The 16,695-nt window shown below is 45.9% G+C and overlaps 1 protein-coding gene across 1 annotated transcript in view; it reads right to left on the reverse strand.

Annotated features, from left to right (window-relative positions):
* The window catches only part of LOC137532380 (inter-alpha-trypsin inhibitor heavy chain H3-like), a 241,768-nt gene that overhangs the window by 23,068 nt on the left and 202,005 nt on the right, over window positions 1-16,695 (reverse strand). The window contains exons 18-19 of the mRNA XM_068252813.1: window positions 16,359-16,382; window positions 5,247-5,270 (exon numbers count right to left, since the gene is read on the reverse strand). Of these exons, the coding sequence (XP_068108914.1) occupies window positions 5,247-5,270; window positions 16,359-16,382 (48 nt within the window). The remainder of the gene's footprint in view (window positions 1-5,246; window positions 5,271-16,358; window positions 16,383-16,695) is intronic.

Here is a 16,695-nt window from a genome sequence, read left to right on the forward strand (position 1 = left end):
GCGTACCAATTAAACGTGAAGATAATGATTGCAGTCACAAATTGTAAGGCAGACTTTTGCAAGGAATCAGCAAGCATACCAATTAAACGTGAAGATAATGATTGCAGTCACAAATTGTAAGGCAGACTTTAGCAAGGAATCAGCAAGCGTACCAATTAAACGTGAAGATGATTGCAGTCACAAATTGTAAGGCAGGCTTTTGCAAGGAATCAGCAAGCGTACCAATTAAACGTGAAGATAATGATTGCAGTTACAAATTGTAAGGCAGACTCTTGCAAGGAATCAGCAAACGTACCAATTAAACGTGAAGATAATGATTGCAGTCCAAATCCAAATCCAAAAAAGCTTTATTGGCAGGACCAAATACAATTAGCATTGCCAAAGCAAAACAAAGACTTAACATGGGAGGGGGGATTGTGGGAATAAGGGAAGGGTATAGGGGGTTGGGGTATATAGTCCATAGGTGTGTGGAGGATGTAAGGGACAGTATGGGGGACTGGGATATACAGTCCATAGGGGGTATTGGGGGAATACAGTCCATGTGGTATCATGGTCCTCTCAGTTGGTGGCAGGCAGTGACATATCGGGCAGCTATTTGCACAGTTTTTTCCTCTTCCCCCAGTAGGATGTAGAGTTTCCTCTCCTCATCTGTGGAGGTACAATCCTGGATGTGGGCGGAGAGTCTCTGGAAGTGGACAGTCCTCACAGGTGCGTATTTGCTGCAGTGTAGCAGTCACAAATTGTTAAGCAGACTTTGCAAGGAATCAGCAAGCGTACCAATTAAACGTGAAGATAATGATTGCAGTCACAAATTGTAAGGCAGACTTTTGCAAGGAATCAGCAAGCGTACCTGATGAGGAAGATGAAAATAATGCAGGTTAGGTGATGCAAGAAGCAGCTTGTAGATATAGCAGTACTACAATTCTTGGTAAATTCTTGGTAAGTTGTTGCAAAGCACTTTGTAATAAATGGCACTTAGGAATTAAATGGCACCAAATGACCTAGGCCACAAGTGACCTTCTTGCAGTGTTTAAATAGGTATGATAGCTGCCATGGCTGAATGGAAGTGATTCTCAATTAGAAATTGAGAAAACAGTTCAGCTGGGGATGGGAGTGGCTACCAAAAACCAGGCCTGTGTGAGGATCCGCGCGGCTGCCTGCGCAGGCAGGCAGCCTTTTGACCACTGTTCAGGTCTGCATTCTGCAGGTCTCTGGAAGAGAGACCTTTTGTCAGTTGTGCAGCTTGCTGCTGAGGAATTTGCATACGTTTGTCATGCAGATTGCCTAGCCACATCCTTTGTGAGCTTGCTCTATAAAGAGCTATGTTTCCCACAGTAAGTTGCTGGTCATAAGCGTTAGTTCCTGTGAAACACTCTGGAGAGTGTCAGCCTTGCTCATTGTTTGAAGATTAGCTTAGAGTAATTCCTGGGACTGCACTAGGCAGGTTTCCCTAGTGCAGTTAGGATTGTTTATCTGTTTTGTTTGTCTGTTGCGATTGTCCTGTCCCAGCGGTGGTCGACAGGAAATCGTCCTGTGTGTCTGGGTGCTAACCTGAACAGCGGTTGTTACTGGTAGCCCCTTCTGTTCTGTCTTCCTGGATCGCACTAGCCTCTTTCGCTAGTGCTGTGGATCCTTCTGTTCTATCTCCTCTATCTGTTTTGCCTGGATCGCACTCGCCTAGCGCTAGTGCTGTGGATCCGTCTGATCTCCATCTTTCTTTCTATACTTGGATCGCACTCGCCTTTCGCTAGTGCTGTTGATCCTATCTCTCGCTTGTTCCTGTTTTCGTGTGTCTGTCTTGTCCGCTACGAACGCTTGCTGGAGGCTCGGTGAGGTAACCGTTAAGCAAGCGCTCGCGTCCTCTGTTTCATGTTTGTCTGTCGGTGGTTAGTTAGGCGTGCTTGTCTCTATTGTGCTTATCACGTGGAGACCGCGCATAAACGCGTGCACTGTTGCGAATGAGTGCGGTGTTCACGTTTAGCTAGCGTTTGTTATTTTCCTTATCTTCTCATTGTATGATTGCTGTGCCTTTGCTACTCTCGTGCTCTGCCTTGCTGTAGCCTTGTGTCACCTCTGGCAATCGCCTCTCTCGCGATTGCGTTCCTGCTTCATATCCGCTGTTGTGTATGCACCGTCGCGGGTTGGCGACTAGTTTGGTGCACACACATACAATCTGTCCCTTTGCTCAATCTCCCTTTCAGGGCTATCTTGCCCTGCGTTTCTGCCCCTCGTGCAATTCCTGTCTGGCGTGTGTGGTAGGGCAGAGGAGCTGTTCCTCTGCACTCCACAGCTCCATCTGTCGACAGGAATTTCCCTCTACAGGTGCATTGCACCTTCTGCTGGGTTTCCTCAAATTATACGCTTGTGGAGGATTTCCGCAGTGTCAGCGCACGTCTTGTGCGCTGATCTCGGAGAGAATTCCACAATCGTTACAGCCTGTAATAAATAATTAGTGGTCACTGGGCTGGAACACAAGGATTCACAGGATGTAATATGGGAATTTACAAACATTCCTGAACTACTTAAATTTATATTAAACAATCTTAGTAGCAATGTATGCAGCAAGCGTACCAATTAAACGTGAAAATAATGATTGCAGTCACAAATTGTGAGGCAGACTTTTGCAAGGAATCAGCAAGCGTACCAATTAAACGTGAAGATAATGATTGCAGTCACAAATTATAAGGCAGACTTTTGCAAGGAATCAGCAAAAGTACCAATTAAACGTGAAGATAATGATTGCAGTCACAAATTGTAAGGCAGACTTTTACAAGGAATCAGCAAGCGTACCAATTAAACGTGAAGATAATGATTGCAGTCACAAATTGTAAGGCAGACTTTTCCAAGGAATCAGCAAGCGTACTGATTAAATGTGAAGATAATGATTGCAGTCACAAATTGTAAGGCAGACTTTAGCAAGGAATCAGCAAGCGTACCAATTAAACGTGAAGATAATGATTGCAGTCACAAATTATAAGGCAGACTTTTGCAAGGAATCAGCAAGCGTACCAATTAAACGTGAAGATAATGATTGCAGTCACAAATTGTAAGGCAGACTTTTGCAAGGAATCAGCAAGCGTACCAATTAAACGTGAAGATAATGATTGCAGTCACAAATTGTAAGGCAGACTTTTGCAAGGAATCAGCAAGCGTACTGATTAAATGTGAAGATAATGATTGCAGTCACAAATTGTAAGGCAGACTTTAGCAAGGAATCAGCAAGCGTACCAATTAAACGTGAAGATAATGATTGCAGTCACAAATTGTAAGGCAGACTTTTGCAAGGAATTAGCAAGCGTACCAATTAAACGTGAAGATAATGATTGCAGTCACAAATTGTAAGGTAGATTTTGCAAGGAATCAGCAAGCGTACCAATTAAACGTGAAGATAATGATTGCAGTCACAAATTGTAAGGCAGACTTTTGCAAGGAATCAGCAAGCGTACCAATTAAATGTGAAGATAATGATTGCAGTCACTAATTGTAAGGCAGACTTTTGCAAGGAATCAGCAAGCGTACCAATTCAACGTGAAGATAATGATTGCAGTCACAAATTGTAAGGCAGACCTTTGCAAGGAATCAGCAAGCGTACCAATTAAACGTGAAGATAATGATTGCAGTCACAAACTGTAAGGCAGACTTTTGCAAGGAATCAGCAAGCGTACCAATTAAACGTGAAGATAATGATTGCAGTCACAAATTGTAAGGCAGACTTTTCCAAGGAATCAGCAAGCGTACTGATTAAACGTGAAGATAATGATTGCAGTCACAAATTGTAAGGCAGACTTTTTCAAGGAATCAGCAAGCGTACCAATTAAACGTGAAGATAATGATTGCAGTCACAAATTGTAAGGCAGACTGTTGCAAGGAATCAGCCAGCGTACCTGATGAGGAAGATGAAAATAATGCAGGTTAGGTGATGCAAGAAGCAGCTTGTAGATATAGCAGTACTACAATTCTTGGTAAATTCTTGGTAAGTTGTTGCAAAGCACTTTGTAATAAATGGCACTTAGGAATTAAATGGCACCAAATGACCTAGGCCACAAGTGACCTTCTTGCAGCGTTTAAATAGGTATGATAGCTGCCATGCATGGTCTTAATACACTCAGACCAGTTGCTGTTGAAATTTGATTTTTATGGTGACAATACCGCTTTAAGGACTGCCTCTTCCTACAACTAATTGCAAGAACTGTGAGCTTCCAGGCCTGAGCCTCTGGACACCCTGATTCCTGATTCCGGTTCCTATATTTCTGTATATGCCTTCCTGTTGCCGAACCCTGTTTATTCTGTCTGAGATCTTGATTTTGCCTTATCCCTGATACTGTGCTTTATATGATTACGTGTTACTGACCTTGCACTCCTGTTTGACTCTGATACTCTGCCTGATCCCTTGATCCCTTGTGATTGTATATATTTGTATGTTGTTATATTCTGTATATATATTGTGTGCTGTGGATAGGTTTGCATGAGATTTGCATTCACGTTTGTATGTATGCCTGCATTTGCAATAAATCTTTATTTTTGCACCTTATTCTCTGGTTCCAGTGTCTGTATACTGCAAAACAGAAAGTTCTGGCAATTAGCTGAACACAGGAAGCAGCTTGTGGTGAGAGTTCACTTGAAGCTATCCGGAGTCCAAACAGGGAACTGCAAGTCCTTATAATAGCATTAACAGGCCCCTTGCTGGTGGATGATGAAGGTTCAGGACAATGCAAAGTCCTCAGAGCCCTCTGCTGGTGGAATGATGTAATTTCATCAAAGTCCCGATTCATGCTGCCAGCAGCAGGCAGGAAGCTCCAGCACAAGGTTCCTGACAGATAGGAGCCAGAAGGAGATAGGCTGCATGATGTGCAGCTGAACTGAGGGGAAAAGTGTGGACCTGTCCTGCCGCTGGAAGTAGGTAAAGTCTCACGCTCCACCACTCCGCCTCTGTTCTGCTATATCAGGGAGGTGGGGGAAGGGGGGTATACATGGTTTTGCTGGAGGGATCGCCAAATTGTAGTTATGCCCTGAACCTCGTAAGCAATGGTCTGGAATGCAGGAGACAGATTGCCTTCCATTGATGTCAGCAGACCGCACAAAGGTGAACCGCTCCTAACTCCTTCAGGTGGGCTGTTTCAGGTTCCATGATCACATTATTACAACCAGCCTCATTAGAAAAGGTTCACAATCCATACAAGTCTCCACAACACACAGAAATTATGTCAATTCTGCTTTTATGAAGAAAAACCCTTCAATTTCCTTACCCGAGCTTGTAGGAGTGTAATCTGCTGAAATGGAAAATGAAGTGAATATTAGTGACATATTAATAAGAGAATATAATTTACTTCTTATACATACATTCTCCTGTGTATCCCTGTGCATTGCAGAACTTCATCAGGACACAATAACCCTCACAGCAGATGCTGGATAATTGAGGCCAGCAGGAGCATACCTAGAAATCCCCGGGCCCCCCTGCAAAAAAAAAAAATCCGGGCCTCCCCCCCCCCCCCCAGGGCCCTCGCTCAGGGACTTTTGGGGGCAGGAGGGGTCGCAGCATAAGAGGAGAGTGTGGCAGATCGGTGGGGAGGGGGGACATTCCCCCCCCCCCTCACCTCGGGCTCTCCTCTCAGCGCTCCCCCTTCTGCAATCATTGGTGGCAGCGAGCGGCAGCATCGGCGGCAGGCTGAATACATTACCTCCTTCTCGCCGGAGCTCTTCTGTTCTCTAAGAGCAACTTCCTGTTTACACAGGAAGTTGCATGAAGCTCTTAGCGATGGAAAGACCTCCAGCGAGAAGGAGGTAATGTATTCAGCCTGCCTGCCGCCACCGCCGCTGCCTGCTGCCACCAATGATTGCAGGAGGGGGAGCGCTGAGAGGAGAGCCCGAGGTGAGAGGGGGGGAATTTCCCCCCTCCCCACCGATCTGCTAAACTCTCCTCTTATGCTGCGACCCCTCCTGCCCCCAAAAGTCCCTGAGCGGGCCCTGGGCCCCCCCGCAACGGCAGGGGTTGCCTCCCCTATTGTTACGCCAGTGGAGGCCAGTGTTAGTGCAGCATGGTGCAGTGATCTGCACCTTCTATCACACCTGGATTTACTGACCAGTCGGGATTCTTAGCTGCATGTACTAATGACCGATTGAGATTCTCTGCTTTGTCTTTAGTCCCTCTGCACAGTATAGATATCCAGTATAGGTATCCACATAGGCCCCCACGCAATATAAGTAGCTGGAGTGTGCCCCTCCCTATAAGTATTACTATGATTTTTTTACTATTTTTATAAGTAGCAAGAAGTTGCACTCCCCCTTTCAGTACAATAACCCAAAGACTGCCACCCACATTATGAGTAGCTATAGATTGCCCCCCTGTATAGGTAGCCAGAGAGTCTCCCCCACTTTAGTATAGGTAGTGAGAGTCACACTCAGGATTACTGCTGGGGGGAGGGGGGGTAATAAGCACATACCTCCTAACTTTTTGTATTGGTAGGTGAACAGAGGCGCCAGAAGGATAAAAGTACATAAAATTTTAAAAAAATTGCTGGGAGGAAGTGGTGGAATCGCCTCCGTTAAAGCAGACACCAAGGACTGTAAATATATAGATATACACATTTATTGAAAATACCCCAAAGATGCAACGCGTTTCGCGAGCACAGCCCACTTCTTCAGGCAATAAGCAGGGGATAAACAACAGCAATTCAGTTACAGCAAGCAGAGCACCTCTGTGACTTTTTGAGATAAGAAAGAGAGACACTTTAGAGACACTTTAAGAGAGGCACCCTGCCACACCCCTTGTCACTGATACCAGGAAGAATTCAGAAGCAAAAAACAAAGAGGGACATTTAGGGCTCTTTCACATCAGAGCTTGCGTTGGAGAACACTCAAAGCATACGTTTTGCTGTATGCGTTTTAATGCATTTTGATATGCGTTGCACTGCAGTGAGTGTGCGTTTTTTTTAAAGATTCTTTTATTTTGTTTTAAGATTCAAAAACAGTAGTACAAGCGGTACATAACAATTGGAGAATAAGTGATAAGGTCACAACAGAAGTGATAGAAAAAATGTAGATAGTATAACTTGCAACAATTATTTGCATATTTAAGGATGTAGATATATGGGGTGGAAAGCCAGCTCCACCCCAAAAAGAGCAATACAAAGACTGGTATTGTTGTAAGGCCCAATGGGCAATATAACCGCAGTGTGGGATATGTGAAATTGACAAGGGGCTAAAGGGGTATGTTGTCAACGCTGGAGCGGAGGAGTTGTGGTAAGTGCTTAAATGGAGAGACGGAGCCCAATTGGGATCATACATCCGTCTCTCATTTAATTGGGACCTCTATTCCATTGACAGCAGCTGATGGTAAAAATATCCCACACCGACAGATGTGCTAAGGTGTGGGCATGTGGGCATTTCTATTGACACAAGTGGACGGTACCATATTTGGGCAGGGTGATGAGATGTGCTTAATGAGTTCCTACTATTTGCAGGGTGAGAAGGAACCCTATAGAGGAGGGGAAGACAGACTAAAGGGGAGAAGAGGAAAAGGAAGAAAGGAGAGAGAGGAAAAAGGGGGAGGAGAGGGCACATACATATATATATATGTATATACCTAGGCCATCCAGCTCGCGACTCATATGTCATCTGGCACACAGGTTGTGTGCCTATACTCTGGTAATAAGTAAGCGTATGAACATCATGGGGGTACAATGATAGAAACAGGTCACTTATGATAGTGATATTGAGGACTTATATTCTTCCGATTCTACAAAAAGATGCCAATGGATCCAGGTCTGAGAGTACTGTTCACCTCTATTATGGAGGGCATGAGTCATGGATTCCATTTGGTCAATATATTGGATTTCCGCAAACCACTCCGCAATCGATGGAGCCGATTGAGACTTCCAGTGTTTTGGGATTAGCATTCGAGCGGCTTGAATTAAGTGTTTGGTGAGAGACTTCTTAAAAGTCTTCAGAGACCTATGGGTGTTGTTAAGTAAGTAATAGGAAGAGTCATTTTGGGGGTCGCCATCTGTTAGGATCTTAATGTAATGTTGGACCTTAGACCAGAATGGTTTGATAATAGGGCATTCCCAGAAAATGTGTAAAAGGGTGCCAGCATCCTCCCTGCATCTCCAACACCTAGAGTCCGCGTCTGGATATATGCGAGCAAGCCTGACTGGGGTTAAGTACCATTTTGTGAGTAGTTTATAGTTAGATTCCTGTATTCGTGCTGAGATTGAAGTTTTCTGGGAAAGAGTCAGGATTTTGGACCATTGATCATTGGTGAATTGTCGGTGCAGGTCGGATTCCCAGCTATTCCTTAAGGTGGCAGACCAGGAAGAGTCTGATATTAATAGCTGGTAGATATCTGAGAGTGTTCTCGTAAGGGGGCCCCTACCCATACATAAATGTTCAAATGGGGTGAGTTGTTCTCTCGTGCCCATCGATTGCAGAAAGTGTCGGAATTGTAGCAGGCTCCATGTGTCAAGGAAAGGGTTATTTAATTTGCTTTTAAGACTATCCAATGGGGTCCAGGCGCTCCCTTGGATCAGGTCTTGACCTCTGAGCAGAGAGTTCATCCTCCAACAAACATAACCTAGTGGATGGCAGCCAGGCAAGAACCCCGGGTTATCTAGGATGGGGACCAAAGGTGATGGCCAGGGGGAAATGTCTTGGACATGTCTATATTTGTTAATAGCTGTGAAGGTGGATTGTATCGATATGTATTCATTTTGTAATTTGCTTGCTGACCAAGAGTAGGATGATATGTCTCTTCCCATTAATTCCCCCTCTAAGGAGGCCCAACGTTTGTGACGAGGGTTTCTGTGCCAATCAACTGCTCTGGTTAGTGCTGCTGCAGTATGATATTTTCTGAGGTCAGGGGTTGCAAGTCCTCCTTGTATTTTTGGGAGAGTTAGTGTGCTAAATTTTATCCTAGGAGGTCTTGCATTCCAAATAAATCTAGTGAAGGTCGTCTTGAGGTCTTTAAAATTATCTTTAAATTACATTTAATCGGCATTAATTTTAAAATTTGACAGATGGGTAAATTTTTTAAATTCTTTTAGTAGGTTTGGCAGGGATATGTGGGGCGTGGAGAGAAAAAATAAAAGATCATCGGCATAGGCCGCCACCTTGTGCTCGGATTATGCTGGAGTCAGCCCCTTTATATCAGGATTTTTTCGGATTGTGCATAAAAAAGGTTCGAAGGTAAGGGCGAAGATTAGTGGTGACAAGGGGCAGCCCTGGCGGGTGCCATTAGTAATTCCGAAGGAGTCAGAGGCAACACCATTCGCTCGTACCTTTGCCGTGGGCTGTGAGTATAAGGATAGGATCCACGTTAACATATGCGGGCCAAGTCCTAGGTGTTTTAATGTACATTCCATGAAATCCCAGTCAACTCTATCAAAAGCTTTTTCAGCATCTGTTGATAGGAGGAGGGTCGGAGTGTTGGATCTGGTAGCCCAATCAATTAGGTCTATAGAGCGAATGGTGTTGTCCCGTGCCTCCCTGGCCGGAATGAAGCCAGCCTGATCAGGGTGTACTATATCGCTGACCAGGGGGGCTAGGCGGTTAGCAATGATCTTGGCAAATAGTTTTAGATCCATGTTTAACAGGGAAATGGGGCGATAGTTAGAGCACAAGGTGGCGTCCTTCCCTGGTTTTGGAATCACTGTGATGTGTGCTGAGAGCATGTCACGAGGGAGTTGAGTTGGGGCTGGGTCTGTTGAGATGAGAGAATTTAGGGCTTTAAGTAGGTGTGGGCAAATAATGTCACTGAAAGTCTTATAGTACTCCAAGGGGAGTCCATCCGGGCCCGGGGCCTTGCCTGTCTGTGATTCCTTCAAGGCCTGCCTGAGTTCCACTTCTGTTATTGGGGCTTCTAGGTCTTCGATGATTGTCTCTGCGAGAGGGGCAAGACCCGAGTCCCTTAGGTAGTCAGTTATTAAAGAGGTCTTGGAGGGTTTCATGCCTCCTTTATCTGTAGTATCTAAATTATATAGAGTAGAATAGTACTCCCGGAAGACACGTGTTATGGATTCTGCCCTGAGCACTGGCGTACCGATAGGCCCTGCAGCACCTGCGCCTGCGGGGGGGCCCGGCCCCCCCCCTGGGGTACGCTCGGGGCCGTGGTGTGGGAGCTGGAGGGGTGGCAACATGAGGGGAAAGCCTTGGCCACAGTCGGCGGGGAGAGGGGAAGTTCCCCCCTCTCCCTCACCTCGGGGCTCTCCCCTCTGCGCTTCCCTCCAGCTAACGTTATACTGTGGGCAGCGGGCAGCGGCGGGCAGATACATACCTTCCTTGCGTTCCACCGCATAATCTTCGCTCTGGCCTATGACGTCACTTCCGGAAGTGACGTCACTTCCGGAAGTGACGCCAGATGCCAGAGCGAAGATTATGCGGTGGAACGCAAGGAAGGTATGTATCTGCCCGCCGCTGCCCACAGTATAACGTTAGCTGGAGGGAAGCGCAGAGGGGAGAGCCCTGAGGTGAGGGAGAGGGGGGAACTTCCCCTCTCCCCGCTGACTGTGGCCAAGGCTTTCCCCTCATGCTGCCACCCCTCCAGCTCCCACACCACGGCCCGAGCGGGCCCCAGGGAGAGAGGGGGGGGGGCCGGCAATGAAATTTTGCAGGGGGGCCCGGTGGGGCCTAGTTACGCCCCTGGCCCTGAGTTTCATTTTACCTCTTTTGTCCTGTATCTTAGATATATGTGTGGAGGCGTATTGTTCTTTCAAAGATTTGGCCAACATCTTGCTGCACTTATTGCTGTACTCATAAAAATTTCGTTTACATTTTAATGCTATATGCTTTTCTCTTTGGAACAACAGCAACCTCAATTTTTCTCTAGCGCTTATAAGAGTAGTTAAGTTCTCCTGTGAAAGAGAAGATTTGTGTTTGGCTTCTAACTGGCGAATTGTTAATAAGCATTCATCTATAGCTTCGTTCCTCTGTTTGTTAAGGATACTAGAGACTTGTATAACCTTTCCCCTCATTACACATTTGTGCACTTCCCATAAAGAAAACGGGTTGATATCACCAATATCGTTTAGTTCAAAATATTCAGAGAGTGCTGCCTGAATGGTGTGCTTATGTTCAGGGGATTGTAGGAGAGAGACATTAAGTCTCCATTGTCTCGGAATAAGGTGTTTTGGCCTCATGCCAATCTCAAGAGTAACAGGGGAGTGGTCCGAGAGAACCATTGGGTCAATATCTGTTTTTATGAATTCAGATAATAGGTTTTGGGAGATAAAAAGGTAATCAATGCGTGTGTAGTTACCATGTAAATTTGAGAAGTAGGTGAAGTCTCTGGAAGAAGGGTTTTGAAGTCTCCATATATCCAACAGCTGTCTAGAAGCTAGAGATGTTCTGGTAGTGTTAATAGCTTTACTGGAGAGGGAGCTCCTGCCCAGGGAGTTATCCAGTGAGGGATCCAGCACCATATCCAGCAGGGATCCAGCATCATATTCAGGTCACCGCCTAGGATGATGCTACCCTCGGCAAAACCATCTAGGGCTTCAAGGGCCTTCTCCAGGAAGGCGGGTTGCCCACCATTGAGGGCATAAAATGTACCCAATGTGAGTTTGCGGGATTGATATTCGCCTTTTATAAAAAGGAAACGGCCCGTTGAGTCCTTACATTCCTGCAGGAAATTCAATTGGATCTGTTTGGAGAGGAGGATTGCTACACCTTTAGATTTAGATTCAGGGGAGCAGCTGAAAAATGCCATGTTAAAATGGTTATCTGTAAGTTTTGGGATGTTATCTGCCCGAAAATGCGTCTCCTGCAGGAATACAATATGGACTTTTTGCTTGTGTAATTCACGCAGGAGGGCTCTGCGCTTCTCGGGGGTATTAAGCCCCCTAATGTTCAGGGATTGAATTTTAAGGAACCCGGAGGTAAGAGACCAGCGTATAGTCGGGTCGCGAGGGGATGGCCAGGCAAAGTGAAGGGTAGGGATAGGAGAGTAAGAGTCTCAGGATAGTAAGAAAGAGGACAGTATAGGTAAAAGAAGAATAAGGTCGAGGTTGTTTCCTCGGCCAGGTTGCATATATAAAGAGGCATATGTTAAACAGTATGGATATTGAAGTTTTTCCATTAGCCACAAGGGCCAACATGGGTGGGAAACAGAGTAGCATGGTACCCGTGACGGAGCCCCCGAGCATTGTGCGGTTAGGAGAGGTCATATGAGACAGAGAGCGATATCGATTTGTGGGTGGGTAAACTCCTAGTGGAGACCGCGAACCTTCACAATGCACTAGGCCTCAGTGTCACAGATATCAGCCGAGACAGAGTACATGACATTAAATGTGTCTAATTCAGTCTAATGTCCAAAGATCTATTAATATGGATAACAGATGTTATAAAACTCTATGCTTCATAAAACTAGTATAGCATATAGGAATCACATATAGCTTTAACATATAAAATATATGAGAACGTTCATGGCTATGTGAGACAGCAAGGAAACATGCTAAGTAGGTCTCTTGTCTAAACAAATAAAAAAACAAAAAAAAAAACAAAACAAAAAAAACGTATGTAGAGTGCAACCAGGGTCCTACGCAAAGAGGAGCCGTATAGGGGCCATAGTTCCAATGTCAAAAAAGTGAGAAAAAGAAAAAAAAAAGCATGGAGTTCTTGTGTTGAGCATCTGAGAGCAGGAATATACTCACGAGGCCTCTTGGTTCTCTTGATAGTCGCGCCGGGGCCGTTGGGGTCCCCTGAGGAAGATCAGGTCTGGGTCCCATTCTGGTAAGGCGACTGTATTTACGCCTAGAGCTGTGCAAAACTCGGCGAGGTCGGTTGGTGAGCGTAGAATTGCCGATTTTGAACCCATCTTCGCGTGTAAGTGGAAGGGGAACCCCCAGTGGTAGATGACACCCGCTTCGTGAAGTACCTGCAGCAGCGGCTTTAGGGCTCTGCGTTGTGCGAGGGTAGTTGGTGCCAGGTCCTGGAATAAAGTGACAGAGGCTCCATCAAAGTCTATTGAGCCGCTCCTTCTTGCCGCCATCATAATGGCTTCCTTGATGTCAAAGTGGTGCACTCGGCATATTACATCCCGCGGCGGGGCGTTGTTTTTGGGAAGTGCCCGCAGCGCTCTGTGCACTCTGTCCAGCCGTATCGGAGGCGAGGGTGCCTGGCCAAGAAGTTTTTCAAAGATGGCTCTGACTGTATCTGCCAGGTCTTCCGCTCGTGTAGCTTCAGGTAGGCCGCGAAGCCTGACATTGTTGCGCCTGTTACGGTTCTGTTGGTCTTCTAATTGTACTCTAAGCATGGTGGAGAGTGAGGTTTGCTTAGCGGAGGATTCTTTTAGGAGATTCAGCTCCTGCTGGAGTTTTTCAATGTCTGTCTCGACATGCGTCACGCGGTCGGATAGGCCTGTGATGTCTTCCCGGAGCGCTGATATCTCAGTGCGCATTGTTGAGAGGATAAGGTCTGTCTGTTGGGATATATCCCTTCTCGTAGGTAAGTCTTTCAGGAAGGCCCATATATCCTCGAGATTTTTACTCACGCTGTCTTGGGAAGAGATTTTGTCGGGAGCTCCCGGCTGGGGTGCCTGATCCGCCATCTTGTCTGCTTGCCTCGTGACCGGGCCGGCGAAGAATTTCGTGACGGATGGTGTGTTAGAGGCTGAGGCTTGGTTAGCTTTGGTCACCTTCCTTGGTGCCTTTGGGTTAGCGGTCTCCGTGGAGTTTTTTGGGCTGTTTTGCTTCTGCATAGCCTCCTATTTTGTAAGCTTTGCCCGGAGCTCAGAAAGGCTGCGTCCTCACCGAACCATGGCAAGCTCCGCCCCGTGAGTGTGCGTTTTTAATCCGTTTTCAATGCGTTACAGCACATAGAAAAACGCAGGTCATTTTTTTTTTCTTTTAGTTTTCAACTTTCTACATTGTTCCTCTGTTGCATTCTGGGACTGATTGCCTGCGTTAACGGATTAAAAACTCGCATAGTGTGCGTTTTACATTGACTAACATTGTAACGCATAATGCTAGCGTCGGCCGAAAAACTGCGCCTGGGTGCAGTGTAACGCAACGCACAAAAAGGCTGCGTTATATGTGAAAGCTAAAATGAAAGTCTATGGACTTTCACTTCACCTTGGGTAACGCAAACTTCACCCTTTGCGTTGAAACGCAGAAAATCTGCCCTAATGTGAAAGAGCCCTTATCAATATTGGTGGGATTTTAAAAATCCGTGCAGAACTGTCTCAGACATCTTAAGAAATCACTAGATAGTGCAGATTCCTTCTTAAACTGTTTTCAGCACACACTTGTCTTCGCTATCACCATTTGCTCCCCTTCATTTTAACATTTGAAAATAATAAGTATAGCAACTTAAATGACAGAAATAAAGTTTAGAGTCAGTTAAACACATTTTTCAGTAGAAAACTACATATATTTACACAGATCTGTACATGAGTCCTGGAAGAGGGACACATTATGAGGAAGAAAGGGACTGTCCCTCTGAAAAAGGGACAGTTGGGAGATATGTATGCATACAATTTTGAAATATTTGCTTAAAGGGCCACTATCACGAAAAAAGTAGGCAGTTAAAGATCTGACGGAACCGACAAGTTTAGGATTAGTCCATGTCCTCATGGGGGATTCTCAGGGTGTTCTTTCCTGAACAGCAGTTTAACTGCCAAAATAGTAAGATACCAGCCAGCCTCCCTACTCACTTGCAGACTATTTTGTCAGTTAAACTTTGCAACTGCTGTTCAGGAAATGCTGTTGAAAACAAAGAAAACCCTGTGAATTCCCCCATGAGGAAATGGACTGGCCAAAAACCTGTCGGTTCTGTCAGATTTTAACTGCCCACTTTTTTTTCGTGATAGTGGTCATTTAAATAGGATGTAGCGTGTATGTGTCCTAGCTGTGTCCCCACTCCTTTACGGGGCACTATGGCAAAAAACTGTAAAATTTAAAATACGTGCAAACATATACAAATAAGAAGTACATTTTTTCCAAGAAGAGATGGACTAGTCCAAAACCTGTCAGTTCTGTCAGATTTCTACAACCTACTGTAAGTGACAGCAACATAGGAGAAAAGTAATTTATCGCTCATTTTACTCTCGAAGAAACGTACTGTAAAGGATAGCGGAGATACCACCGCATGGGCAAGCGGCATGGCGGCTATCTCCGCGTATCAGCCGGCGGCCTCTGCCACGCAGCTCCATGCTGCTGCTTTGCCTGGTCCTTCTGGTGCACATAGATTGAGAGCTACGCGCGCGCGCCAGGCGACAGGACCTTTATACAAGTAAAAGGGGAGTCAGCTGATCAGCCGGTCAGCTGACTCCAGCCGTGCTCCGGATTGGCTGAGTGACTGGGGCGGCGCTGTGGAGCGCTCTGAGTATATATAGGACTTGCCTGTCAGTTGCTGGTTGTCTGCTGTTGCAAACGCTAACGTGCTAGCGCTCAGACCTGAGTCAGATCTCACAGTGTGTTAGAAGCAGCCGGAGCTGGGAATTCACACTTAGCCAGTTTCCGTTGATAGCTTAAAGTACTTATTGCATTGTGATATCTGTGTACTATTCTTTAGTCTAGATCCCAGGTGTTGAAACCAAGGACTTCACACCTAGACTAGGATATTGCTATATTGCTACTATTATCTGTTATGATCCTCTGCTTTCCTGACTATTCTCCTGTTTGCTGATTCTGTACTTCTGCCTACCTGATTACTGTTGCCGACACTGCCTGTACCTTACTCTGAATCAGCCTTCTGTCTTTGTACCTTATCTGTCCGTACGTTACTGACCCTGCTTGTCTGACCTTCCTATCCTCACTAGTGGGTCTAGCCATTAGTGAGGAATTTCTAAAGAGCTGTCACCTACTCCCTAGGTGATCAGTCTTTGCAGTACTGTCTGCAACACTTGCTCCTCAAGTGTCTGATAGCTGCAGTAGAGTCTTAATCACCTGCTCCTCGGGTGACCATCCTTGTAGCTCAGTTAGTGGTCCCTGCTCCTCAGGTGTCTACTGGCTGCAGTACAGTCTGAATCCCCTGCTCCTCAGGGGATCCTTGGCTGTAGTGTGGTCTTTAACACCTGCTCCTCAGGTGGTTGTCCTTGCAGTTCAGTGAGTGGTTACTGCTCCTCAGGTGCCACTGGCTGCAGTGCAGTCTGAATTCCCTGCCCCTCAGGGGATTCTTGGCTGCCGTATTGTCTGAATCTCCCGCTTCACGGGAGATCTCCTCTCCTCATTACTGTTGCACCAAAACACAATTCCACATTGGTTGTCCTGTGTCTAGCTATACTAGTATTATTGGTGATTCTGCAGATCACCACATAATCAGGTATAGCATCTGATTAGGAGTGGGGACACAGCGTGGACACATACACGCTACATCCTATCGAGACTAAAAACATATGGATATCACATTAATATGTTTGATATCCTTACCTTCGAGTATTGCGTCGGTATCATCTGTGAAAAGAAAATGCCAACATTGGTAATGCTGATTGCTGAACCCTTGAAAAGGAATTCAGAGATCACAAGACCAGCAAAGTCCATGCGGGGGCAGCAGAATCAGAGCATTAGGCTGGACTGACCCCCAGGATACGTTTATGTTCATTATCCAGACATGTATGTGTTGTGTAATTGTGTATGGGAGCAGCACACGTCAATCTGTCCATCCTTCCCGGCCTGAGACTGGTGACTAGTGTCATGGCCGCCAATGCATGGCGACTACATATGACATCACTACTAATGTCCAGGCCTGCCCACATTAGATATCTCC

The sequence above is a fragment of the Hyperolius riggenbachi genome, chromosome 9, assembly GCF_040937935.1.
Source record: "Hyperolius riggenbachi isolate aHypRig1 chromosome 9, aHypRig1.pri, whole genome shotgun sequence".
In the NCBI taxonomy this organism is placed as follows: Eukaryota; Metazoa; Chordata; class Amphibia; order Anura; family Hyperoliidae; genus Hyperolius; species Hyperolius riggenbachi.